Source organism: Lynx rufus, unplaced genomic scaffold, assembly GCF_022079265.1.
Source record: "Lynx rufus isolate CCGP_SWC_20201006 ecotype Redwood Valley unplaced genomic scaffold, mLynRuf1.p SCAF_5, whole genome shotgun sequence".
NCBI lineage: Eukaryota > Metazoa > Chordata > Mammalia > Carnivora > Felidae > Lynx > Lynx rufus.
Window position 1 is genome coordinate 48,471,129 of NW_025814867.1, and position 27,007 is coordinate 48,498,135.

Genomic DNA, 27,007 nt, shown 5'->3' on the forward strand with positions numbered 1-27,007 from the left:
TTTGTGATGTTTCTGTGATTTTCGCATGTGGTCAGGTGGTCACACCCATCCACAGAACCAGCATGTTGGCAGCCTTACACCCTAATCTAATGATCTCGTGATAGTAAATCCCTGAGCACATATGTGGAGAAACTGGTGACAGGCCCTTAGAGGCCATGCTAACTCTAAATGGCTGTCATTCCACTGTTGGTGTGGGCCATTTGGTCGAGGATCCTCAAAAAGAAAGCTGTGGATTTTTTGAGTTCTTCTTCTGTGGTGGCGGCAGCTGCATTTGTTAGCACGGGCCTAAATCTTGCTGTTCTTCTCTGCACGCTAAACAGAAATGTGTGTTTCCGTGTCACTCACACTCTGATCCAACCTAGCTTTAGTGCTGAAGAGCAAGCTGCTGTACTTCCGCCCCCTGAAATTTGGCTTTCATCTAGATTAACAAAAGCATATTAAAATAATACTCCAGGACCTACTCCGTACAGCTTCAAATATGGGCCTGCATTTCATTTGGCCAAAGATAAATCGATGTGCCTTTTGTTAACAAGACTGCTATCAAAAGACTCTCTGGTGATAAAATGTAAAGCTATAAAGTGGCTTCTAACTTTGGTGTGTGTTATCTTGGATTTCGGTGTTTCCAGGAGGCTTGTGTATATTTATTGTGTTGCTTGGCAATCACATTTAATCAAAGCAGCATTGGACTTCGCCTCTTCCCATTCTTAGGCACCAGATTGCATTTCCTTTACTCTTTTTGTGTCTCCTTTTCACATTTAAAACATTTTACTTTAGTTTTCTACTGTAAAGTACTTGAAACATGCGGAAAAACTTAAAAATGAGTATGTGTAATAGATTTCTGGGTACCTGCCACCCACATTGAACAAATGTTACCATTTTAACATCCAGATCTCCATTTCTTAAGGCAGATCCAGTTAACCACCCTCATCTCCAGCACTTTGCTCCTTTCTGCCTTCCCAGAATAAGTACTGCCCTGAAGTTCTCTTCTGTCCTTCCCACGTGGGTTTTCTGTCCACTAAAGAGATGCAAGCAAGCAGCTCTGGCTTTTAGGAAAGTAGATGTTTCAGCGGCAGAAAGTGGTCATTACTATTTTAAAAAGCCTAGCAGTTGGTATGTCCAAGTTGCGGTTAGGAGCCTAAAGAGAGGAAGCTTTGTGAGTTATGACCAATGTCAGGATGTTTCCATAAGGGATCAGCACCTCCATTTCTCCATTTGACCTCCTGCCCTAATCCTTCCTTGTAGCGGGGCTACAGTGTTTACGGTGGGTTTCAGAAAACATCTGCTCTTTCCATGCTTCCCTTTAATGTGCCAAATTAGTAGGGTAACCTGCATCTAATCTTGCAGGTATCACTTTATTTACAAAATTTTTTTTTAATGTTTATTATTTTTGAGCGAGAGAGAGAGCAAGGGAGGTGTAGAGAGAAAGGAGACACAGAATCCAAAGCAGGCTCCGAGCTCTGAACTGTCGGCACAGAGCCCGATGCAGGGCTCCAACTCATGGACCATGAGATCATGACCTGAGCCAAAGTCAGATGCATAACTGACTGAGCCACCCAGGTGCCCCTTGCATATATCACTTTAACACAAAACTCTTCTTTGAGTAAGGCCTTGATTCTAGAGAGTAGGACAAGGGGTTTTCTGGCAAAAGGTTAAGTCTCAGTTTGGCATCTATTGACTTTCTACTTGGGAGGGGTGTGTGTGAGCACACATGTGCATTGGCTGTTGTTGGTTGTTCTATTTTCTAAAAAATCTCTTTGTTGCAAACACCTGCCTGCCTCCTGGGATGATGAAACCTTTCTTACCAGTTGGCCGTGAGAAGCATTCAGTATGCAAAAGGCTCTTCAGAAGTGCAGCAGTTTGCAGTAATTTATGATTGTTACACAGCTCTTTAAGCCTTCAGTCCATAGTGTAGTGTCTTAGTGTGCTTGCTTATGTGTCTCCTTTGGTTCTATTGGACAATCACACAGGTGACAAGTGTCCCCGTTTACATTGCTGGGGACAGGTTTAACTGTAGGGTTGTGATTATCTAGCAATGAGGGAGAATTAGAACTGTGTAAGAGACATTTAGTTGGGCCTCAATGGGATGGAGAGTCTAGCTGCCACGGACTTCTCCAGTCGGGTTAAGGTGAATTGATGGTGATGAACTCAGCATTGGTGGCTGTGCCAGCAGGTTCTCCATGTAGAGGTGGCCGTTGTCCTGTGGTCAGGAATACAACCTGGGCTCCTTAATTTCATAAGACGGTCACAGGCTTGCTCTTCATTCACTTGATTGTCAAAGTGGGCAGATCTCTCTGAGTAGGTAAAAGTAGGTAGAGATAGAATGTCTGCATTCCAGGGAATATAACTCTGTGCTGCTCTTCAGGCCTTCGAGAACACTAATATATGAGATATAATTTTCAATTATTATGGTTCCCAGTTTTGAAGTGCAAAGGGTTTGAGGTTTTGAGCCAGGGAAGTCATTTCTAACCTCTAGGCATCTGTGCCCAGAGACCAGGAACCTGCCCCACACAGGTATGTTGCTTGTGACTCACCTAAAATGGCAGCATAAGGACTAAGCCAACAGTTCTTGGATCCCTAGGAAAAGCTTGAGGTCTGAAGAGAAATACTGATGATATTATTAGTCTGGGATGGAACACTGAGTGCTTGTTACAGTTAGTGCTGGGTGTGTAGCCAGCTGAGTACTGGACGCAATGTGAGCTTCAGGATTTCCCTAAAGTTCATCCTTTACTGGGATCCTGGAAGCATTTACAATATTACCAAAAGCAAAAGATAGATGTTGACTGGAGTCTTTTTGTTTTTTATCACAACCACCCCTCCCTTCCCTGAGATCACACACTGTGCATGTACTAAAAAATGATGGTTGTGAAACCAGTGTTTGCTTTGTCAAGATCAGCGACAGCACCAAAGCCACCCTCGCCAGCCATGCCCTGACCCCATTTATTTGCCATGGGGTGTGTTTGTGTAATTTCCATCACCTTGACATGCCAGGTACCTTTGAAAAGGGCGTTCAGACTCCGCAGGCAAAAACAAGCACGCAGGCAGACTTTCTGCTGGAATTCAACACCTAATATAGTCATCCTCTTCTGCACTCTTCATTTGCACTTGCTGACATGGGGCTTTATCAGTAATCTTGAATCATTTTGAGTATCTCTTTAGGTTGTTCAGAAATGCTAAACTCTAGCGAGGAACTGATTTTTCTGTTTTCATCAGAGTGTTCAGCTGTGCGTAGTGTGGCCAACGGCGTAATGGGAGATCTGATGTCAGGACTTCAGTCTCTGAGCCCTGGCTCTGCTCTTAAGATGCACAGAGTTTGCCGCTGGACGGCTTTTGCGAACTGCCAAATGAGAAAGGACGATTTGAAAAATGGTGACTTTGACATAGGTGTAATTTCATTCAGTTGAATATATAACAGATACTTTGGAGACTTAGCAGTTTTATCTGATGGGACTTATTCTTTTAGAATTTATATTGTGTTCATGGTGAGAGACATACTGTTTTCTACTAAAAACCAGAGCTCCACAGATGTGATAAACCTGAATATCATCCTGTTTACAGAAATGCTTAATGCATGGAGAGGTCATAGAAAATTGCATTCTTTTTCCTTACATTTTCACACGTGTCTGAATTAATTTTCAGTTCAGTGACTTGCATAAAATAATCTTCAGTCATATAATTTTCTATTTACCTTTTGCAACATAGCAGTCTCATAAAATTATTTTTTACCTAAGATGGGGATTTGTGCCTTTTACCATACCTATCTTTTGTTTTTTAAAAGATAGAAAAAAACATGCTCATTTTTCATGTCTGGCTTGCTTTTAGTGCTCATAGTGGAAACAGTCTGGGCTCTAGATATCTACTTGTCCATGCTTTTAAGTTGGCAGTAGGTCTCCTGAAATGTTTGTATCTTTATACAGAAATACAGAATATTTGTATCTTTATACAGAAATAGAGGTCCATGTGCCTGGACCTGAGACCCAACCAGAGATCCTGTTCTAGCTGAGGAGCCTGGAGCTGGGGGCCTGCTTAGCTGAGCCAGGGACTAGGCTCTATATGCTCCTGCCATGTTAGTACAGTTAGATTATGGGGTCCTCTTAACATTTTTAAAAATTAATTTTGACTTATGTAAGCAACACATAATACATTCTCCATGTAAAAAAAGAATTCAAACAATTCTTTAGTCTTCAGGTAAGACTAAAATCTCTGTTGTCATATCTGCAATCCCAATCTCTTTCCCCTTCTCTATTGGTAGCGCTATTCTTTAAAAAAAATTTTTTTTAAAAATGTTTATTTATTTTTGAGAGAGAGAAAGAGCGCAAGCTGGGGAGGGACAGAGAGGGAGACCCAGAATCTGAAGCAGGCTCCAGGCGTTGAGCTGTCAGCACAGAGCCCGATGCGGGGCCGGAACCCACGAGCTGTGAGATCATGACTTGAGCTGAGGTCTGATGCTTAAATGACAGCCACCCAGGCGCCCCTAGGCAGTTCTGTTCTTAATTTGGTAACATTCTTCTCAAAATCCACACATACACATTTAAGGGAAATATAAAGATCACATGTGTTTACTTAAATATATACTGTACAGTGTTCACAATTTTGCTTTTTTTCTGAGTGATGTATCATATCAATCATTTCATGTCTATACATGATGATCTTCACTGTTCTTTCTAGCTGCTGTGTTATTGTATAGGATGGATATCTGTTTTGCCATCTTTCCTTTTGGGTAGTTATACGTGCATTGAAAATATAATAAAAACTTTGAGGCATGGGTCTTTAGAAAAATGCACACACAAATATACATGTAAATATTTTTTAAAATTTATTTTATTTTATTTTTGAGAGAGAGAGACAGAGTGCGAGCTGGGGAGTGGCAGAGAGAGAGGGAGACAGAATCTGAAGCAGGCTCCAGGCTCTGAGCTGTCAGTTCAGAGCCTGACGCAGGGCTTGAACTCACAGACTGTGAGATCATGACCTGAGCTCAAGTCGGATGCCCAACCGACTGAGCCACCCAGGCGCCCCTGTAAATATTTTTTTATAATTTTGTTTCTTTTCTTTTTTTTAAATTTCAGTTTGAGGATTTTTTTTCTTGTTTAATCTCTAAATACTGGAAACACCTTACTTGAGCTCTCTATATATCGAGTAGTTTCCATGTTGTTCATATCACCTTTAGAAGTTTTCCTTTTTCTGAATTATAGCAGAGTTGGAACTTGAGCTGTATAACTCTTTCTGAAGAATATATATAGATATATAAACTGCTCCAGCTGAAGCTGATTAATGAAAGGGCAATTGAGTGGTAGATATGCCAGTGTTTATGTTCTTGATTCTCCTGAGAGAACAATGGGATGTGAATTGTGGGCGTGTATGCACCATTCCCCTAGGGAGGCAGAACACAAGAGACAGGTGCTCCAAGAAAGTGGGAGTTGATGAGCACAGGGATATTAAATTTTGGTCAGCATAACTACAGAAAGGCATTTCAAACAGAAACCTAGATTTGGGACCCAATACAAAGAAGGTCTTATTATTTCATTGAGCAGAAAACCAATGAGAGAGATTGATGAATGATTCCTTCATTCATCTAGTCTTTATGGAGAGCCTGCTGTATTCTAGGCTCCGTGCTAGACCTCGGAGATAGAGCAAAACAGATTCCGCCTTGCTTTCATGTCCTTACACTTTTCATGGTGAGACAAATATCAAATGATCTCACAAATAAATGACAGAATTACAACTGTATTAATGCCATGAAGGACGAGTTTGTGGTGCTCTGAGATCCTATGGGGGAGGGCACTTGTCTGGGCAAGGTGCTGTCAACTGATAGGTGGTGGGAGAGGAAGGGACAGGAGCCTGCCATCAATGGTGTGTCCACATAGGTGTCTGGGTGAAGTTGGTGGTGGGGGACAGGCACAGGATTGAGGAATCTCAGGCAGAAAATCATCCTGTATGTGGACCCTCTGGGGTGATGGTGGGTAAGAGGAGTTAAAATTGGTGCACCTGGAGCTTCTTGCTCTGCTTCGTGGGCTCTTCCTCACTCTTCCCATCTCTAAATGTTGGAGGCTCCCGAGGCTCCATCTTTGGGCCTCTTATGTGCACTCATTTGGTGATCTCATCTGATCTTGTGGATTTAAATACATCACATGCTCTGATGACATCTAGTGTCTATTTCTAGACTGGACCTTTTGCTGAATTTTCAGAGAAGGATATCCAGCTTCATTTCTGGTATCTAATTGGCTTCTCAAAGTTAACCTGTCCAAAAGTTCACTTCTGATTACTCTCTTTTATTTTTATTTTTATTTTCTCAGCAAATAGCAATTCCATCTTTCTACTTGCCAACATCCAAAACCTTGGTGTCATTCCTCAGTCTTCTGTTTCTCCCATAACCTTCTTCAAATTTGTTGCAAAGCCTGTTGCCTTTACCTTCAGAATGGAGCTACTCTGCTGTTCTGCCCTGTCCGGCTTAGAAGTAGATTATCCCCACTGCTTTTCAGCTCAACTCCTGCATCTACTGGGGCCTCTTTTCATCTCTCCTCCATGTAGGAGCATATAATTATATTTTTGTTTGTGATCCTGTTAAAATATGCCAAGATGCTTTTTGTTCTGAACCCTAAAGTGTTCTCACCTCCACTTAGAGTAAAGGCCAAGTCTTACAGTAGCCATTGAAGCTGTATAATCTGTCCTGGTTACCTTTCTGGACTTATCTCCGCCATCTTGCTCATTGCTCAGTCTCACTGATGGTCCTTGAATACAAGGTGTACTCTGCGCCAGGGCCTTTGCATTTGTGGTCTGCCCAGCTGCTAGTAACTCTTCTTTTTTAAAAAAAAAAAAAAATTGGGGCGCCTGGGTGGCGTAGTCGGTTAAGCGTCCGACTTCAGCCAGGTCACGATCTCACGGTCCGTGAGTTCGAGCCCCGCGTCAGGCTCTGGGCTGATGGCTCGGAGCCTGGAGCCTGGTTCTGATTCTGTGTCTCCCTCTCTCTCTGCCCCTCCCCCGTTCATGCTCTGTCTCTCTCTGTCCCAAAGATGAATAAAAAACGTTGAAAAAAAAATTTAAAAAAAAAAAAATTTTTTTTTAACGTTTATTTATTTTTGAGACAGAGAGACAGAGCATGAACAGGGGAGGGGCAGAGAGAGAGAGAGGGAGACACAGAATCCAAAACGAGCTCCAGGCTCTGAGCTGTCAGCATAGAGCCCGACGCAGGGCTTGATCTCATGGACTGTGAGATCATTACCTGAGCCGAAGTCGGACGCTTAACTGACTGAGCCACCCAGGTGCCCCTAGTAACTCTTCTTCCAGAGAGCCAGATGGCTTTCTCCCTTACCTTCTCCCTTACACTTTCTTAATATTTCTTATCCTCTCTATGACACTTACCTCTCTAACATACTGTGTTATTTACTTTTTTGGTTAATTGCCCATCTACTCTGCTGGAATAAAAGGTACATGAAGGCAGAGGCTTTTGTCCATTTTGTTTCTTGGTCTATTCCTAGCACATGAAACGGTGCCTGACTTAGGGAAGACTTGCAGTAACTACTGGATGAATTTATGAATGAATGTGTAAATGAATGAATAAATGCAGAAAACTAATCCCAGAAGTGAAAACAGTAGAAAGTTATGCATCAGTGAAAACAACAAGGAAGTTTCCTATTTAGGGACCACTTGGAGGCTATATTTAATTTTTTTTTTATATTTAATTTTTATTAAAAAAAATTACCGATGGTTGTTTGGCTGCATCCTGGATCTAATACATGTCTTTGATACATTGGGGGAAATTGGCATCTTCATAGTTTAGAACTGTGTTAGCCCATGGTAGGTGTTTGCATGCTATGAAATCAAATTCATTTGCAACCTAATTTTTCACTTGGTATTTCTTTTGAAGAGGTACATAGGGTGTATGCAAAAACAATAGCATTCTGTAGAAACATAGTACAATTAGGTAAAAGGAGGGAAGCCTCAGGTACTTTGAGGAGTTCTGAATACTGAGCCTTGGATTGTGGAAATCATCTGTCGGATTCTTGCATTTACTGTCTCGATCTTAAGATGTGCCCTTCTGGTGTCTCCTCCTTTAGTCTGATGATGGGACTGTTTCCTCAAGGCCACATCCACAGAATGATTTGTCTCCATGATGATGGAAGAAGTCATCACTATAAAAATTACTATTGAATCTTTAGATATGGAACTTGTGCTTAAAAATGTGTTTTCTCAAAATTTGATTTATCCAGAGTACTGATAGTCTGGATTTTCTACTTTAGTCTGTACTCTTATTAGGTCTTAGCATTATTATGGCACTCATTATCTGAATATCTTCAATTGAAGCTATAAAAGATTATAAAGCCAATGGACAGCTTCTACAGAAGTAGTGTTGTCAGTGAAAGGAAATTGAAGATTATTTTCCCTTTTGGCGTGGGAGAGAAACACTGCCACCCATCCAACTGCAATAACACAAAAATGGAGTGGTTCCCAATTTGAAGTGGCAGGAAACTCTGTTTCTGGTAGTAGTAGGCAGAGGAGTGTGATTGTTGTTTGCTCAACTGAGCAACAGGGAGCCCTTCTAGCCACATGGGTTCAAGGTCTCAGTGTGAGCAGGCAGTGCAGTGACTGACCTGCAGGAGAGCTGTAGCTCTGGGACCTGCCATTGGACAATTAGGATATTAATTTGTTTACATACAGTTAAATTATTGACCAAATATTTGCAGAGGACTTACTGTGCATTGGAGATTGTCCTAGGTCATTTCATTACAGTTTATGTAGTCTTTAGGACAATACCATGAGGGCAGTGCTGTTTCTCTACTTTGTTTCAAGGTGACTGAAACTGTGAGATGTTAAATATGGTTAGGCTCCTACTGTTTTTGTTAGGGTCTTGTGATTACCTAGAACAGAGCCTCTCAGGTGCCCCGTTATCATGGATACAGGTACGTAGGGCTCTGGAAGAGCAGGAACTATATTTACCTCTGGTACTTGGCCGATCATGTGACTCAGCAACTATCTGCCTGTTGGCTCACTTCTTGTCATGAACTTATTGTCCCATTTTACTGTGTCTGTGTTTTCTCCCAAGAGTTCCTGCATACTCAGTGTCAGAGTTCTGGTAACTTAGACTTGAGGTCACCTGGGATGGGCCTCCCCCACCTCATGTTATCCTTTCAGCTCCCATATATATCTACCCAGTTCAGTTTCTTGAGAGGATCATATCGGATCATATTAGCTCAGCACTTCCCCCCACTTAAGAGGCCACCTAAACATTTATTGTTGTTTGGCTCAAGGTGCCTAATTAGGTATTTTCCAGTCAGCTTTGGCCTCCATGATGCATTATGGTGGTCAATGTGGCCACCTTGGGTCATTTATTTTGTGGAGGTTGTGAGTAGAAAAGCTTTTCCTGTAGGGGTCTGTGAGACCGACATGTTGTTGAGCGACATGACTCACGTATCTAGTGTAAATTTACACATGGTGGAAATTGATGCTGCAAACATGCTGCCTATCAGAGGTGGAGCATAACGAGAAATACATTTTACCTTGTAATTGTGTGTGTGTGTGTGTGTGTGTGTGTGTGTACGTGTCAAAAGTTAGAAGTTACCCTCAGTACTTGCATTACACAATGGTGTTTTCTGTCCTTTCTGTTTTATTACATTTAAATAGATGTTGACCAGAAATCCATGAACTTGATTGTGTCAATCACTTGTAGTTTGGAAAGCACTGGTGTCTGATTCCAAAATCCGTTGATATTAACACTGCATTGTAGTGAATGGAACAAACAAAGCAAGCCTAGATCCCAGTACCTGCACTGTAGGAACTTAGAAGCTGGTTCAGAAGACAATAGAAATGAAATATCTAAATGATGTTTCTGAAAGAATGTAGGACACGATGCCAAAATGAATGACCCAGATAGATACTATAGAGAGCCATAAAGGTCAGGGAAGTTTTCTCTAGAGAATATGACTACAACTAGGTGGGCAGAAGAGTAGGAAATAAAAGCAGTGGAAGTATGAAATATGGCTTGAATGGCATTTGACATATAGGTAAAGGAAGAACAACAGTGGTAGTTCTGTGCCTGTGTCTCAGATCTCCTCCATACCATGAGATAATCCCTGTCTGATGAAAACATTGCATGCTTTTTGTACACCTAAGGTAAAATATCAGTTCACTTTCTTACCCAATATTCCAGAACAGGTTTTGCTCAGGTTAGATTTTTATTGCAAGTCTAGGAAATTAACTTTATCGTCAGTGTTGTTTTAAGTAACTTACTGTTTTGGAGTTGATCGTTCCGCTCCATCTGCCACTTGACAAAAACAACAGACAAAAGTGAAAGAGCCACTGAAATGTTCGCACCACCTTCACAAGCGGGAGTTTTCCTGCCCTGCAAGAGGAGCGCACCTCAGCCCTGTTCTGCCTTCGTCAGCCCGTGTTGACTCGCGCCTTCACTATGAGTCAGAGGTGCTCATGCTCAGTTACCTACTTCGAGTCCAGTCACCACTGTCACACCTGCACCCCTGCCTGTCCTCACTCACTTTCATCACTGCCTCAGAAGCCACTGCGTGGTTTGGGCTTGATTGAAATCTTGCTTTCTTGTTGCCTCCCTTTCCCTTAGCTATTTCGCTTCTTTTATCTGCTAGTGGTCACCTGCCACACCTCTAGCTTTCCTTGTGGGCGACAACAAAGGAACGCAGGTAATATTGACACCCTGGAACAATTCCATTTGCCTGCTGTGCTTGCTTTCCTCCTTTCGAGAGAGGACTTTGAAACATATTTTAGCTTTTATTAAAAATGAGGCTGTAATTACAAAGTACCAGGAAGAATTACAAGTACCAAAGGAAGAAAATAAAAATTAGTTGAAATCTCTCCCCTCCCCATCATTATTGACGTTTTGATATAGAACTTCGCAGACTTTTAAAAAAAATGTATATATGTATAGAGTTTTTTCTTTTGAACAAAAGCTCAATAATTTAATATTGCCTTGTTACCCATATTTCCCCCTACCAATATAAATATCGCTTCATGTCTTTAAATCTGCTGTTTTGTAACTCATTTTTGTTCTCTTAACCATGTTGTGAATGACTTTTCATGTCATTAAACTTTCTTCTACAAGAACTTTTTTTCAAGCCCATCCCATAGCCTGTTTCATCAAATAAGTGGATATTTAGTTCTTTACCCAACTCCCTGTTGTCAGTCGTTAGTTTGTTCTGCGGTCTTCACTATAAAACTCAAAATCTAAAGCTGATTAAGTTCTTTCAAACAGTGTTTTTGAATCGCAGAAGTAATACAGGTAGATTCTCCTTATTACAACATTCAACATGCCAGTTAAGGCTGAAATCTGTTTTGACTTTACCACCAATTCCAGGCCTTTGCCGGTTAACCACTGTGAGCACTGCTTCTGGGGATTCTGTTAAACGTTTTACTTTTTAAGCATCTTGCCTTTTATTAAATGCTTTTAGAGAATTGCCCTTCTCTTCTAAAGTCAGCTTCCTTTCCATCCTTTCTACTTCATGTCATTAGCTTTTCATGCCTTTCCTAACTTCACTTTCTTCTCTTAATTGTTGATCGATACGGAGAGCTGCTTCTCATCTGGGGGCTAGAGGTTGACTACGCTGGAGTCTGGGCTCAGCAGCCCATAGGGGAATGAGGCTAGTGAGAGCTGCAAGTGAAAGAGGGGAATGTTTTTAGCAGGAGTCATGTCAAGACTAATGAAAGAGTTAAGTTGCAGGGTCCCCCGCTGACAGGGTAGCTTTCAAGAGCAGCAGAAGCTGGGAACCCAGTGGGAGGTGAGGTGTCTGGGGCATTCAGGAGGAGGACTGTTTTAGGGGATGAACAGCTGCAGATCACAACCGCCAGGAATTCAGAAGTGTTAGAAGGCAGGGTGCTGCAATGGTTAAGAGCTCACAGCCTTGGGGGTGGGGGGTGGCGAGCAGGCAGGACTGGGTTTGCATCCCGGTTTTACTGCAATAATATTAGGGCTGATGATTTTTTTCCGTGATTCTGTGTTTCATTTGTAAAATAGGGATAGAGCCAGCCTCCTTGCATGGTTGTGATAAGGTTTAGGTGTTACAAGTTCTGGTGCATGGTGAGCATTTGATGCAGCAGTCTTTTGAGAAGTAAATTGAGGGCCAACAAGAATTGCATCAGGAGTTGGCCGGATACAGGTAGCTAGCTAGTGAGGGCTGGCTGGCTACGATGAAGTAATGCGTGCTTATCTCCTAAATTGTACAAAGGACAACAGTTCATTCTTGTACGTTTAACTACCTATCTGCTTGTGGTTTGTACTCTCTGCCTCCTATCTGTATTGAAATAATTTGGGTTCATTCGGGAATCCTGGCTCTGTCTGTAGAAGGTGACACAGGCCATAGAGGAGAGAAAACCTCGAGCCCTGGCCTGCCTTATCTGAGTTTGCCATTGATTTAGCAGACCTGAGGTTACCTCCAGGAGGCTGCTTGCTGCTTCTTAAGATCCAAGAACTTTGGTGAGGATTACAGGATTATTACTACAGTAGACCAAAGAGGAGATCGGTTTTTTGAACAAATGAATTAGGAGGTCCCTGGCATGTTAGTTGACATATTTTTAAAACCAAGCCTATGATTTTATTAGTCGGACCATTGTCTTCTACCTCTTCATTTTTTTAAATAGTGTTTTATCTATTTACCCACTCTTCCCTAAAAATGTGACACTGTCTTCCTCTTGATCTCATTTATCTGATCTTTGGTTACACAGATGTCTGACTCTTTATTTTTTAGTTTTTTTTTTTTTATGTATTTTTAGATCTCTGACCCTTTAGACTGATGTTCTGTGGCAGCTTGTAGCTTGGGTAGTGTGATCTCTCAGGGTCCTTCTGATATGAATCAGGTGGGACTAGAGAGAGCCTACAGGCCTGGTTGCAAGGACACTATTTCTGGATCTCCACAGATTTTTCATTTTAGGGACTTCAGACATACTCTCAGGGGGTGGCCGTTCCCATGTTATTTACAGTGAAAGAACTCTAGCTCATTTGTAATTCAGGGGCTGTATGGGTTGTGTTAAGTCTGTAGAAAGGACCTGGGAGTGATTGTGTCCCATGGTGTAATTTTACTTGGCAATTCATTCCCTTCCCACTCTTGAACTCTTGAGAACAAAAGCCTGTGAATAGGGAATCACCAACAGGCGTGAATAACCAGATGATTTTCAGCAAGTGGGTAAACTCCAGCAAGTTTAAAGGTCTTAGCTCAAGTTGAGTATTCAATGTACATTAGTGCTTTACGGAGCCAGAGTGATCTTGGAGTATAAATACCTGTTCTAATTTTTCACCAGCTATATTTCTGAACCTTTTTGGTCAGTCAGTCTTTTGGGGCCCTCCCATTCTGGTTTCCCTGGCTGGTGGGGAAACATAGAAAGAATGTGCCTGCATCTTATCTAGAAATAGTGTCAACTCATGGAGGGCCTGAGAACATACACCGTGGAAAATGATCATCTAGTCGGCTGAGAAATTGGTGTTACTAATGTCAGCTCCCCCCACAGATATAGGACCAGCTCTATTCTGTAGATAGGTTCTGTATAAATGGCAATACCAGGGCTCTGTTTGGGACTTAGAGAACTTGGCTCATAACCTATTCCAGTCAATGAAGTCAAAGGCCAAGGAATAATTGTGCAAAGTTTATGGATGTCTGGACACAATTCTCTGCAAGGTGAAAACTCCTGTAACTATGGTGAGTACAGGAATGGAATTAAGTGCTAAAAGCCTGCCTGCAAGGTATCAAGAAGGAGCCAGGCATGAATTTTAGATGGAGTATTTAATAATTAACTTCTGGCATTATACTTTACAGAGTTTACCTTTTTATCAGTTTCAAAAACTACATTTTAGGTCTAACTAGACAATATCATTTCCATAGATGAAGTATCTTGTATCGTTCTTTATTAGTTTTAGCCAATTTTCAATTTCCATCTCATTTGAATATGCAAATTATATCCCTTACAGAGATCATGAGTGAAGAGTTTCAATACTGATTACAGCAATAAATACGTATATATAAATAGAATCATAAGGATGAATGTAAAACTATTATAACATTAATGAGTTCTCTGCATTCACTGTCTTGATAAGCCCCATACATACATTTATATTTTGTAACTTATGTTAAAATTATAGATTTGGGGAGTACCTGGGTGGCTCAGTTGGTTAAGTGTCCAGCTTCAGCTCAGGTCGTGATCTTGCAGTTCACGAGTTTGAGCCCAATTTAGGGCTCTGTACTGACAGCTGGGAGCCTCTGGAGCCTGCTTTAGATTCTCTGTCTCCCTCTCTCTCTGCCCCTCCCTGCTCATGCTCTGTCTCTCCCTCTCAAAAATAAATAAACATTAAAAAAAACACAAACTATAGATTTGGGCTCAGTTGTGTTGTTTTATTTGAAGTAATTTTTATCTATTTAAAATATTGAAGATAATGGCATGCATCATACTTTCTTCTTAGAGTCTGGAATCTGCCATGGCAGATTAGATTAGGTGAACTGTTAGGGTATACAAAATCAAGAACCCCAGGTTGAATCCAGTTGTTAGTGTTTCATTAAACTACTTTTTCAGTTTTATTTACTGATGACATAGTTAAATTAAAAATTTTAAATCGGTGAGGAATAAGAAAGCTCAAATGAAGTCACATATTTAGAGGAGTGTTGCTTTTGCTGTCTGTGTGTTCCCAGTTGTACTCAGCCAGAACTACCAGTACGAGATATAGGTTAAAATATAGAAGAGGCCTGTACAATTTTAATTCTTTTTTCATTTAGGATAGCACACAGGAATCAGGTGTTAGAGGCTGCTATACTATTTTTTTTTTCTTTTCTACACATGGAAACGAGGAACACTTGAAGAAACATGATGAACTTGATAATATTTCAGATTCTCTTAGCACAAATGTGCAAACTGCAAAAAACAGGTCAATTTAAAAAACTGTAGGTATAGGGGCGCCTGGGTGGCTCAGTCAGTTGGGCATCCGACTTCGGCTCAGGTCACGATCTCGCGGTCCGTGAGCTCGAGTCCTGAGTCGGGCTCTGGGCTGATGGCTCAGAGCCTGGAGCCTGTTTCCGATTCTGTGTCTCCCTCTCTCTCTGCCCCTCCCCCATTCATGCTCTGTCTCTCTCTGTCCCAAAAATAAATAAACGTTAAAAAAAATTAAAAAAAAAAACTGTAGGTATAAATATATGTTTTCTATGCATTTTTTTCCCTTGGGGGGGAAAAATAGGCTGAGCATTTCAGTGAGTTTACTTAAGTTTACTGATAAGGTTGCTGTTTTTGAATTAGAAAATTTCTAGAGGTATTTACTATTCATATTCTCCTTATTTTCCTTCCTTTTCCACTCTCCACCCCTCCTTTCCTTCCTTGTTTCTTTCTGCTTGATCTTTTGCTCTAGTGTGTTCATTCTACCCTAATATTCTGTACTCTGCCTTTTGCTAGTCTCCATGGGGCCTCCTTTGATATCATTCTCTCCCTCTCTTTGTCTGGTTACATCTCTCCACACTCCTTAGTCTCTGAAAGCACCTGGCCTGTTCATGACCTTCTACATCCAGGTATCTGCTCTCAGGTACTACTTAATTTAGAGTTGAATGTAGAAAGAGGTCTCAGGTGGATAAACTGATTCCTCTTGGCTCTGGAGGGAGAAGCTGTCTAGCCTGCCCTGAACAGAGAAGGGCTGGGATAGGAGGGCAGGCCCCAGAGCAGTGGTCTGGCAGCCAGCCAGGAGGGCTTGGTCTGTCATAACTCTCTGGAGTAAACTTTCAGGCTTCTCCAATATGCTGCACTTCAGATTTCTTAATTATGACCCAAGAACACTCCCCTAGAATCTTTCTTTCTTTCTTTCTTTCTTTCTTTCTTTCTTTCTTTCTTTCTTTCTTTCTTTCTTTCTTCTGTCTCTGTGGTTTTGTGTGGGTTGCTGGTTTCTTACTGATGACTTTTTGTTAAAGGAGTATTTTATCATTGTTTGTATTAGTATTAATGAAATATGATAATTCTGGGAGTTAGCACTTTGCCTTTTCAACACTACCTTTCTTCCCCCTCTAAAGAAAAACTAGTTTAGCTAGGGATCTTTTTTTCTTTTCTTTTTGATAGGATGAAGTACTGTTAATCCCTCAGTAAACTAGCTGTCATCAGTATGGGTCTCAACGCCCATGTGGTTCACTCTCTTTCTCTTAAGATTTCTTGGTCTGAACTCACTAATAATTTTGGACAGGGATGCCAGTGCATGGCGATTCTGGTGATCTCACCTGCAGAGATTGTGGGCATGGTGCCTGGATATCGATCTGCCAGGACTGTGTGTCAGGAAGGAAATCCTGTGAAATTCCTGCTCAGGGTTAACCAAACGGGAGCAGTGCTGAACGGTTTCATTCTTCTGGCCAGTCTCCTCCCTTATAAAATGGATGAAGAAGCCTTTTTAGCCATGAATTCTTGCTGACAGGCTGACCCAGGGTCAGGATGGTGGGTAAGGCTAAGAACATTCCACAGTATGGGTGGATGAAAAAGAACATATGGAGACTTGCTACAGACCTGGCATTAGAAGGAGTCTTAGTAATGATTGCCCAACACTAGAAAAGAGGTGCCTCTCGCAGAGAGCAGGAGTCCCTCAGCCATATAATATCATGATGGAGAGCATGAGCTCTGGAGTTAGACAGGCATGAAGGCAGATCCTGGCCTTGCTACCTGTTGGCTATGTGATCTCAGATCTTAAACCTGAATTGGAGATAAGAATAGTATTGACTTTCTTGAGTTTTTATGAGGATTCGGTGGGAAAAGAGGTATAAAGTGCTTATTTCCACACTTCTAGGCACACAATAAATGTTCAGTCAGTGATTGCTACCTTTACCATTATTGATTTAAGCCTCTTTCTACACGACTGTACTGGTTTTTGTCCTTTTCCAAAAGTCAGGCTGGAGACTGTGACATGTGATTGTCTTCATTCCCACGGCAGCACCATGTAGGGCACTGTGCACCAGCGGCCTTCACACAGGGCTTGCGCCAGCAGGGATTCATGGAGACTCTGCAGAGTGGACAAGGATACCATTTTCCAGATCTTTAAGTTCCAGGGATCCTCCTTTCTAACACTGAGACTGCATGTGCACAGTGTTACCCCAGGGTTTTTTCCCGGTTTCCTCTCTTACAGTTGCCCTTTTGCATTTTTACTAAAGAAAGGCGTCTCTCTTTTCCATCTCCTATCTTAGGGTGGTGCCTTGTTCCAATGTGTCAGACCACTGGGGCGCAAGATACAGGGGGTCAATTTAGAATACTGGTTTTAGGGGCGCCTGGGTGGCTCAGTCAGTTAAGCCTCTGACTTTGGCTCAGGTCATTATCTCATGGTTAGTGAGTTCAAGCCCCACATTGGGCTCTGTGCTGAAGGCTCAGAGCCTGGAACTTGCTTTGGAGTCTGTGTTGCCCTCTCTCTCTTCCCCTCCCCTGCTCGTGCTCTCTCTGTCTCTAAAAAATCAATAAACATTAAAAAACAAGTTTTTTTTAGAATACTGGTTTTAGGGAAGCCTCTTTTAATGAAGCCACCATAAAGTCGCCACCTTACTAAGGGTTGCATTCTCAGTAAAATTCATTTTTAGGGTCTAATGCATTAAAGTTGGAAGTGATTGTGTTATTTTGATCATAGGTTATTAATGATAATTGTGGTGATTATATAATCCAGGAGAGGGTCTTTTATACTTAAAACTCATTGGTCAGAGGATATTTTAGAAAATTAAATTTAAAAGTGTACTTTTGCATCAAAGTATACTAGTGTAATTCCTCAGCTACCTTAACACATAGAATTACATTAGGAAATTTGGGAGGGAAATTGACATAGAAATGTGATTTTTATGGAGAAAGAAGAATAATCTCCAGTTGTTATGGAAAGTATATTTATCTTTAAATGGATGGTGGTGGATATCACATCATTATATTTTTTATATTCCACTGGATACATTGAAAACAGTGTAGGCAACAGGTTTTAAAATGTCTAGATTTACAATTAGCAGAAAACGATATCTTTTAATTCTTATTTTATAAATGTTTATTTATTTTGAGAGAGAGAGAGAGAGCATGTGAGTGAGGGAGGGGCAAAGGACAGAGGGAGAGAGAGAATCCCAAGCAGGCTCCACACTGTCAGCATGGAACCCAGTGTGGGACTTGATCTCATGAACCTGAACTGAAATCAGGTTGGATGCTTAACTGACTGAGACACCCAGGTGCCCTATCTTTTTAATTCTTTAAATACACAACGAAAACTTTGAGATGTCAACTTAAGAATGATCTAGGGGAACATGGTTAAGAAAACTTTATTAGGAAGTATGAAAACAAAAATGTTTGAAGACCTGTGTTAATATTTTATTGCTATTAGTTTCTCAGAAAAGGGGAGGGCACTCACTCACCTTTCTTGCGGTCCTTCTTTCTCTTAAGCACAGAATTTAATTGGTCAACTTGTATGTATGCCTGACCTTTTGCTAATTTGTTTATTTTTTTAATTTTTTTTTAACGTTTATTTATTTTTGAGACAGAGAGAGACAGAGCATGAACGGGGGAGGGGCAGAGAGAGAGGGAGACACAGAATCGGAAGCAGGCTCCAGGCTCCAAGCCGTCAGCACAGAGCCCGACGCGGGGCTCGAACTCAGGGACCGTGAGATCGTGACCCGGGCTGAAGTCGGCTGCTTAACCGACTGAGTCACCCAGGCGCCCCTCTTTTGCTAATTTAATCTTCAGCTGAAAAACACGAGTATCTTTCCTGTGCCAGACTCAGTGTCAGGTGTAGCAGAAAACACACCAGGCCCCGCCTTCATGGAGTTCTTAGTTCAGCCTCTACTCTTTGGTTTAGAAACCGAATTATGATAGAATCTGCAGTAATCAAATAAAAATGGGTTGTAATTTAGGTAGGGACTGCAGTGATTTACCTAACGCTGCAACTGCTTACTCCCAGTATGAGACTGGCGTTCATGGCTCTTGTGGGTACCGTTGCTTGTCCAAAGAACATCAGGCTAACGTCCTTATTTGGCAAATTTAAATATGTGAAATTCGGACAGAGAGGACTTTGTTTTCCTGTTTAATTGGGTTTCTATGAAGAGCATGGGTATTCTGTGGAGTCTTGGTGAGATACAGAATTAAAGTTACTTTTTTTTTTTTAATTTTTTTTTCAACGTTTTTTATTTATTTTGGGGACAGAGAGAGACACAGCATGAACGGGGGAGGGGCAGAGAGAGAGGGAGACACAGAATCGGAAACAGGCTCCAGGCTCTGAGCCATCAGCCCAGAGCCCGACGCGGGGCTCGAACTCACTGACCGCGAGATCATGACCTGGCTGAAGTCGGACGCTTAACCGACTGCGCCACCCAGGCGCCCCTAAAGTTACTTTTTAAGTGTGCGGTCTTGGGCAGTAAACTTTTGAGGGATGGCTTCACTTTCTTTATTGTTAGGTTTCTTTACTTACGATTTGTGAAGTTAATTTGAGAAGTATTTTAGGAATATCTAGACCTAAGACTAGAGCAGATTAATGCAACCTGATAGGAGAGTGTTCTAGACGCTTTGCAGTTCTTTTGTGTTAATGCTAGTTTATTAATATGATTCAATATTACATGAGGGACCCAGAAATTAATATGTGCTTAATTCACATGTCTTGCATAGTTTCCTATAATTCATTTCTTGAAGGGTGTGGAGTTATGTCTTACGTGATAAATTGTTAAAGTTAATGAGCCCAACTTTCTTTTGCTTTTTCCTCTAGGTGAAAAGAAATGGATTATCACAGACAGTTAGCCAGGAGGAAAGAAAGAGACAGGAGGTATGTTTTCTACTGGCAGATACTTTTATTTATATTTTTGATATATTTTTTAAGTTTTTAAATTTATTTCGAGAGACAGACCGTGTGCGTGGGGGAGGGGTAGAGAGAGAGGGAGAGAGGGGGAGAGAGAGCGAGAGAGAGCGAGAGCGAGAGCGAGAGAGAGAGAGAGAGAGAGAGAGAGAATTCCAAGCAGGCTCCATACTGCCAGTGCAAAGCTGGATGCAGGGCTCAAACTCATGAACCATGAGGTCATGACCTGAGCCGAAATCAAGAGTTGGATGCTTAACTGACTGAGCCACCCAGGTGCCCCAAGCAGATACTTTTTAGAGCTCCAAGGAATGTGTGTGCTTTCATCTACTGTGTGCACTGGTTCAGTGTTTTTCTTCGAAAATGTATTCGTTTTGTTCTTTTAACATAGGGGGTATGTGATCATTGTCAAATAAAGCTCCACGTAAGCACCCAGAAAAGAAAACTTTAAAATACCTTAATGTCATTTTAACTTAAATAACAAAGCACCTAGTAGAGGTATTTAAACTGAAAGAAATATGTTGAAAAATGAATGAGATGTTAGGTCCTGGAATTGAAAAAGGATGTTGGTGGGAAAACTGATGAAATCTGAGTAAAGTACCTAAATTTGTCTACGGATAAAATGTAATGTACCCTCGCTGTGTCATGTGCCCTGGCTAGGGGAAGCTGGATGAAGGAAATACAGGAACTCTGAACCCTCTTTACAAGATTTCTATAAATTAAATTTGTACCAAAATAAAGGTTTACTTAATAAAAAATAAAACTGATAGTAATAGCATTTTACAACTTGAAGTTTAAATAAATGTAGTTTAAGGAAATTACTCATTGTAATAATATTGTGAAGTTCTCAAAACACTTTCCTCTTGTTTTATGCATATTAACATGTATATATATGTTTATGTATATATGTGTGTATACATATACACACACAAATATTGCACAAAGGACATGCACTGTATTTTTGTTTCATGGGCATAAATAACACAAAAATACACGGGTACATTATAGTGCCATTTTTTTTTTTAAGTTTAAGAATAGTATATAACATTGGTGTACCCATCACTGAGAATTAACAAATATATTACATTTATACTTTTTACTCATATTTTTTAAAGACAACAAGACTTTCAATAAAGTAGAATTCCTTTTCTCCTCAGTTGTCATCTTCTTCCTCTCCTCCCCAGAGGCAACTGTAATTATGAAATGATGTGTATCTATCCAAATTGTGTTTTTAAGTCATGTATTACGTATATGTATGTACATGTATTTGGGTGCATGTGTGTGTGTTAAAATGTAGATACATGCTTATTCTGAACATGTTTTTTGTTTGCTTTTGACATTCAGCACTATATTTGGGATTTATGTAGGTTAATATATATTAATGTAGTATTAATATGTATGTAGTCCATTTTCTAAATTCCACCTTTAAAAAAACTATTGTCCAAATTTTGGACAGTAGGTGATACTTTTTTTTTTTTTTTTTCTTTATCGCAACATAAACAGTGTTTCTTTGTGGACAAATTCAAGAGCTACTCTAGGGTCCTAAGCCCATTTGATTTGAACATTTGTGTTCTTTTAAACCTTTCCTATTTAACCCTATTTCTTTCCCCTATATTTTGAAAATATTCAGATTTGTGATATAAAAAAACTAGTGATGGCAGCAAATCTAACTTTATGGTTTCTTTCTATTCCTATATGGCTATTTTTAGAAAGTTTAACCCAGTTTTCTTTTAAGTAGTTGATGGCTCTATTGCAGGATGTTTTAGCAGTTATTATATTAAATCTATTATATTAAACTACCACTTACTCATCTTTTCACGTGATCTATTCTATATCATTCATGTCATATTTTTGTTCAAATCTTAGTATTTTGCATTTGATTACAAAAGCTTTTGCTTTTGAAAATATTTTGTCATTCCAAGTTACCGTATCTATGAACAACCTGAAATCCACTATTTTTGGTCAGGAAGTGACAATTTTCATCAGTCTGCATTGCATTTCCTAAGGATAATTGTATTGACTGAATAGAATTATACAAGATTCAGGTCAAGTGAGACTCTTAATATCCTCACTTAAGTGCCTGGAGCACAGCTGAGGCTAGACCAACACCTTTAAGTAAGACTTCCTTTAAAGCTTATAGATGCTGAAAAGGGAGGCAAACATTGAGACCAGCACCACAAAGCTGACTTACAAAATATGGCCCAGCTACTCCCACCTAGTCTCAGCCACAGCACAGGGCCTTATGGGAAGAATCTCCTTGTGCCTTTTGGGTCAAGGGCTTGAGGGGAGGTGGGGAGGAGCCCTGGAGGTCAAGGCAATGATGTCAGTGTTACCAGGGAGATCTCCGGGAAGGATGCAAATCTCAAGCCTGCAAGGATGTTTACCACCCTACCTCAGGAAGAATCCCTATATTGTGATTCTTGGAGGATCTGAAGTGGTTTTTGTTTTTTTGTTTTTGTTTTTTAAATGTTATTTGTTTTTGTGTGTATAAGAGAGAGAGAGAAAGAGAGAGCATGAGCAGGGGAGGTGCAGGGAGAGAGAGACACACAGAATGTGAAGCAGGCTCCAGGCTCTAAGCTGTCAGCACCGAGCCCTATGTGGGGCTTGAACCCACAGACCACGAGATCATGACCTGAGCTGAAGTCAGACGCTTAACCGACTGAGCCACCCAGGAGCCCCTGAAGTGATTTTTGTTAAGGAGCTAGATGAATTCCTTACACAGGGTGTAGGTGCCTATTCACTTATGCGGGCTGGCTTTTCATCATTATGAACACTTACCAGGTAACCATTGTGTGCCTGACACCAACCATTTCTGCAGACAGTCCTTTGCTCCTACTTGAGATATTGACGAGAGCAGAGAGGGTGGCTTGTTGAATAAACAGAATTACTTTCAGTTGTATGAGTTTAATATAAAAGAATTCCTGTGGCTGATAAAAACCTTTTAAGGGTGAATACAGTCATGCTCTTTTAATACACCCAGACTCTTTGCTGTTATTGACTGCAAATTTGTTAGACTGAAACATGGGGAGAGAAAGGGCCCACACAAGAGGAGAGCAAAGAAATGTATTTGTAAGAAATTTTCTCTGAATCTCAAGTGATGTCTATAAATCCTTACTGTCCCAGAGCAGTCTACTTTGAAAACAGGGCTGTAGGAAATGACCCCAAAGGTTAATTACTGTCACACTGAGATTTTATGACAGGCCCTAGCTTTCTTCCATAGATTCCACCCCTTGGCAAAGCATGACCTCAGGATGCGATCTCAAGTCATCCAAGTGCTTACACTTTTTCATTTTTACACTGTCGGCAGTGACTCTGTTTCTTGAGGTTTGGATGTTCATGCTTTACATGAAGTCAGTAGTTAGGTGATGCGTTTTCCTTAATGCTTATCTTTGTTTGCTTTTCAAGATATGTCTTTTTTATAGGAGAGTTATGAGAACTCATTTTAGTTCTTCAATTATAAGAATTAATGATATCTTTCTTTTCCCCTCTTTACCAGGCTATCTTTGAAGTCATATCCTCTGAACACTCATATTTACTCAGCTTGGAGATCTTGATACGAATGTTTAAAAATTCTAAAGAACTGAGTGATACGATGACCAAAACAGAGAGTCACCATCTTTTCTCCAACATTATGGATGTGTGTGAGGCAAGCAAAAAGTAAGTTCACCTTAGTTGGCCTTTAGTCAGGCCAAGACATTCCTTACTAACGAACATCTGTGTTACCTCAAACAAGACCTTTAGAAGTATGAGGTCTCTCATGGAGTTAATTGGCTTTTATCTTTATTCCTTGAAATAAATTTTAAGGTATGTTTCAGGTTGTTGATGTCTAGATGGATGCCAAGTGCATAATGAGTTGTCTCTCACTCTTCTGTCCCTCCCTGTTCTCCTCACACTTGTCCTTTTATTCTTCCTTTTAAATTATACCAATAATAGAACAACTTTTAGTTGTGCAGGAGAAAATGACTCACAGTCATACTAGTCAAATACAAATGTTATTTTTGTCTACACTTTCACATTTTTTGTTCATATATGTAATTATTATTTTGAAAATGTAGTCACAGTGACCTGCTGGTTTCTTTAGGTTTTCCCTATTTAAGATTCCATAAATACTATTAGAGGAGTTTCCATTATTAGTTTTAGTGAGTGTAGGAATCTCAGCTTGTATACCAGTGATGAGCTCTTGTATTCTTTTGAGTGAACTACAGAGCCTGTACTGGAGCCATGTGCCAGCAGTGGGCTAAGCTGAGCCATCCTGAGTTGCTATTTTGCTAGGTCAAAATGGTTGAATATTGGCAATTTTATATAGTTGGGTCAAAGGTGGGTTTACTGTCTAATTAATGAAGCTTAAGCTTTAAGCTTTAATTAATTATTTGCTTTTGTGCCTGTTTTTTTTTTTCTTTTTTTTTAAAGTTTATTTAGGGGCGCCTGGGAGGCTTGGTCGGTTAAGAGTCCGACTTCAGCTCAGGTCATGATCTCATGGTCCATGAGTTCGAGCCCCGCATCAGGCTCTGTGCTGACAGCTCAGAGCCTGGAGCCTGTTTCAGATTCTGTGTCTCCCTCTCTCTCTGCTCCTCCCCTGTTCATGCTCTGTCTCTCTTTGTCTCAAAAATAAATAAACGTTAAAAAAAAAAATTAAAAAAAAAAGTTTACTTATTTATTTTGAGAGAAAGAGTGGGAGAGGGGCAGAGAGAGAAAGAGACAGAGAAAGAATCCCAGGCAGGCTCTGCGCTGTCAGAACAGAGCCCGATACGGGGCTCAATCCCACGAACTGTGAGATCATGACCCGAGCCGAAATCAAGAGTCAGACGCCTAACCAACTGAGCCAGTCAGGTGCCCTGTGCCTATTTATTTTTCTAATTTTTGTGCCTGTGTGTTGTACCTGCTTTACTACCCACAAAAACCGGATCTGTCCTAGGTAGGGAGTATTCTTGTGAATCTGGACATTGTTTATTTGTCACGTTAGGGTAGAGCCAAGCAGACAGTAATGATAACGTGCTCATGCCCACTGGCACCTTCACTGTGTGCAAGTAGATCTTCCTTTTGAACTTACAAGATTGACCATTCATGTTGAACACGTAAGCCTATGAATTGAGGCTACTTCAGAGTGCTGGAGTTTGTGGTCAGATCCATGAGATCTTCAAAATTTCATGGAAGTGACACAACTTCAGAATCCAAATTCTGCCACAGGAAAAGATCTTGGTAATCTTGATACTGATGTGGATACTTAAAAAGAACGTGTTTTGAGGAGGCAGTGGGCCCGTGGTGTGTGGGTGGGGGCATGCACCATGGCTTGGAAATCCTTGTTTAGACGTGGGGTTGTTGCTTGTGTTCAGCCCATTGGTCCTCTTGGTAGTCTTAGCAGTTTTGGTAAGAGAAAGGGACATCTCTTTTCTCCTTCAGTGAAGAGTCAGAACAAGAGCCTTAGATGGTGTGTCCCTATTTGAAAGGTATTCACATTTCAAAGTGAGTCTCCTTCATTTTAACGTGTATTTTGGTTGATCTATAAAACCAGAGCTCTGTTTTAGATACACAGCTATCGAGAATTAATACTGTTTTGATAATCTAAAATGTAAGTCATGATTTCAATGAGAATATGTTTTCTGAAAACCACAGTGGCATGTTTTTATTCTTCTGTGGAATTGTGCTTTGACTTGTGTGGGCATCAGTCAGCTTCTTGCAGTGTATAGATGACTCCAGAGAAAGCCTTTAGTAAATTCTGTTGTAGACAGCAACAGTTCTTGGGCAGAGGATGCTTTGTGTCCTTACCTTCTTTGGGCCCCCAAAGCACTGCTTGCTTATCAGGGTAGTTCACCAGGGTCCTGGGCTCCAGCAGTTGCCTTTCCTTTTGGTAGTTGGTTAACCTTGAACAGGTTGCTAAACCTTCTCCCCTCATTTCTTATTTATTAAATGGGGATTAAAAAAAAAAGCTGGTTAACCATGAAATAAGTAAGTCATTTTGTTTAAATTATAGATTACAATTTTGTGATTTTAATTTCAATCTTTTAAAAAATTGAAATCTTTTATGATTTCATTAAAAACGTTTTCATTTCTCGGGCACCTGGGTGGCTCAGCCTATTGAGCATCTGACTTTGGCTCAGGTCATGATCTCATGGTTCATGGGTTCAGGCCCCATCTTGGGCTCTGTGGTGACAGCTCAGAGCCTGGAGCCTGTTTCAGATTCTGTGTCTCCCTCTCTCTCTGCTCCTCCCCCGCTCATGCTCTGTCTCTCTCTGTCTCAAAAATAAACATTAAAAAAAAAAATTTAATGTGATAACTACTTGATGTGCTACCCATGAAAGAGTTTCCAGTCCTAAGGAAATACTAAATAAAATGTTGAATAAAGCAAATGACTGGTGTTCAAATTAGTGATTACTGATGAAGCATGGCGTTGCTCAGTGTGGCATAATCAAGACTATCTTCATTGTTGTACTTTCATGAAAAATTGTAGCTAGAGTTGAGGTCAGAACAAGCTTTGTGAATTCAATAGTGGCTCGGGTTCTTCACTGCTTGCTGATAAATAACACTAAGAAGCCTTTCTGTGTAAGAAGATGTTATATGAAAGCAGGGACAAGATCATTCCGATTCTGGGTGTGAGTGCTTATCAGTGGCATTTCCCTACGAAGTTCTTTGTTTTGTAAAGAATTGCTCATTTCAGTCATCACTTGTGGAGCCTCCTATTCTGCAAGATGCCTGGGTTCTAGAGCATTTCTGCTGGCATCCACCCAGTGTCTCTTGGTCTCCAAGGATCATCAGTAGCTGGTGGCACATCTGTAGTGTATGTGAGGAGGAATCATAGAGCAGGGCCCTGCCCCTGAAATGGATAGGCCTGGGTCACGCTGGAGGTTATGGGCTGAAGGGTCCCTGGTGAGGGTGAGAGCAGATGGTGAAGGCCTTTGTGTGCCCAGCTGAGGAGTTTTCAAAGTTTCCTGAAGGCTGTGTGGAAACATGGAGTGATCCAGTAGGGGACGGCCAAGGTGGCCCAGGAGATGACAGTATGGTGTTTGCATTAGAGAGGATGTAAAGATGGTGGAAGGTTTGAGGCCACTGCAGTAATACAGCTGGACATGATGGGAAACAGAGGGGTCCTATGAAGAAGGACTTGCGAGATACTTGGAACATGGAGTCTTGAGGACTTGGTGAGAAAGAGGAGTTTTGTTTGCCTCCCACAGGTGTCTGCCCGGTTGACTGTGGACAGTGGTTGTATTAGCTAGGATATAAGGCAAACAGGTTGGGGCTTAGGGAGATAAGGAATTCAGT

General features: G+C 40.9%; 1 protein-coding gene across 1 annotated transcript in view; it reads left to right on the plus strand.

Annotated features, from left to right (window-relative positions):
- Positions 1 to 27,007, plus strand: part of ARHGEF26 (Rho guanine nucleotide exchange factor 26) — a 130,105-nt gene that overhangs the window by 8,501 nt on the left and 94,597 nt on the right. Inside the window, exons 5-6 of the mRNA XM_047099617.1 lie at positions 19,667 to 19,723; positions 23,247 to 23,407. Of these exons, the coding sequence (XP_046955573.1) occupies positions 19,667 to 19,723; positions 23,247 to 23,407 (218 nt within the window). The remainder of the gene's footprint in view (positions 1 to 19,666; positions 19,724 to 23,246; positions 23,408 to 27,007) is intronic.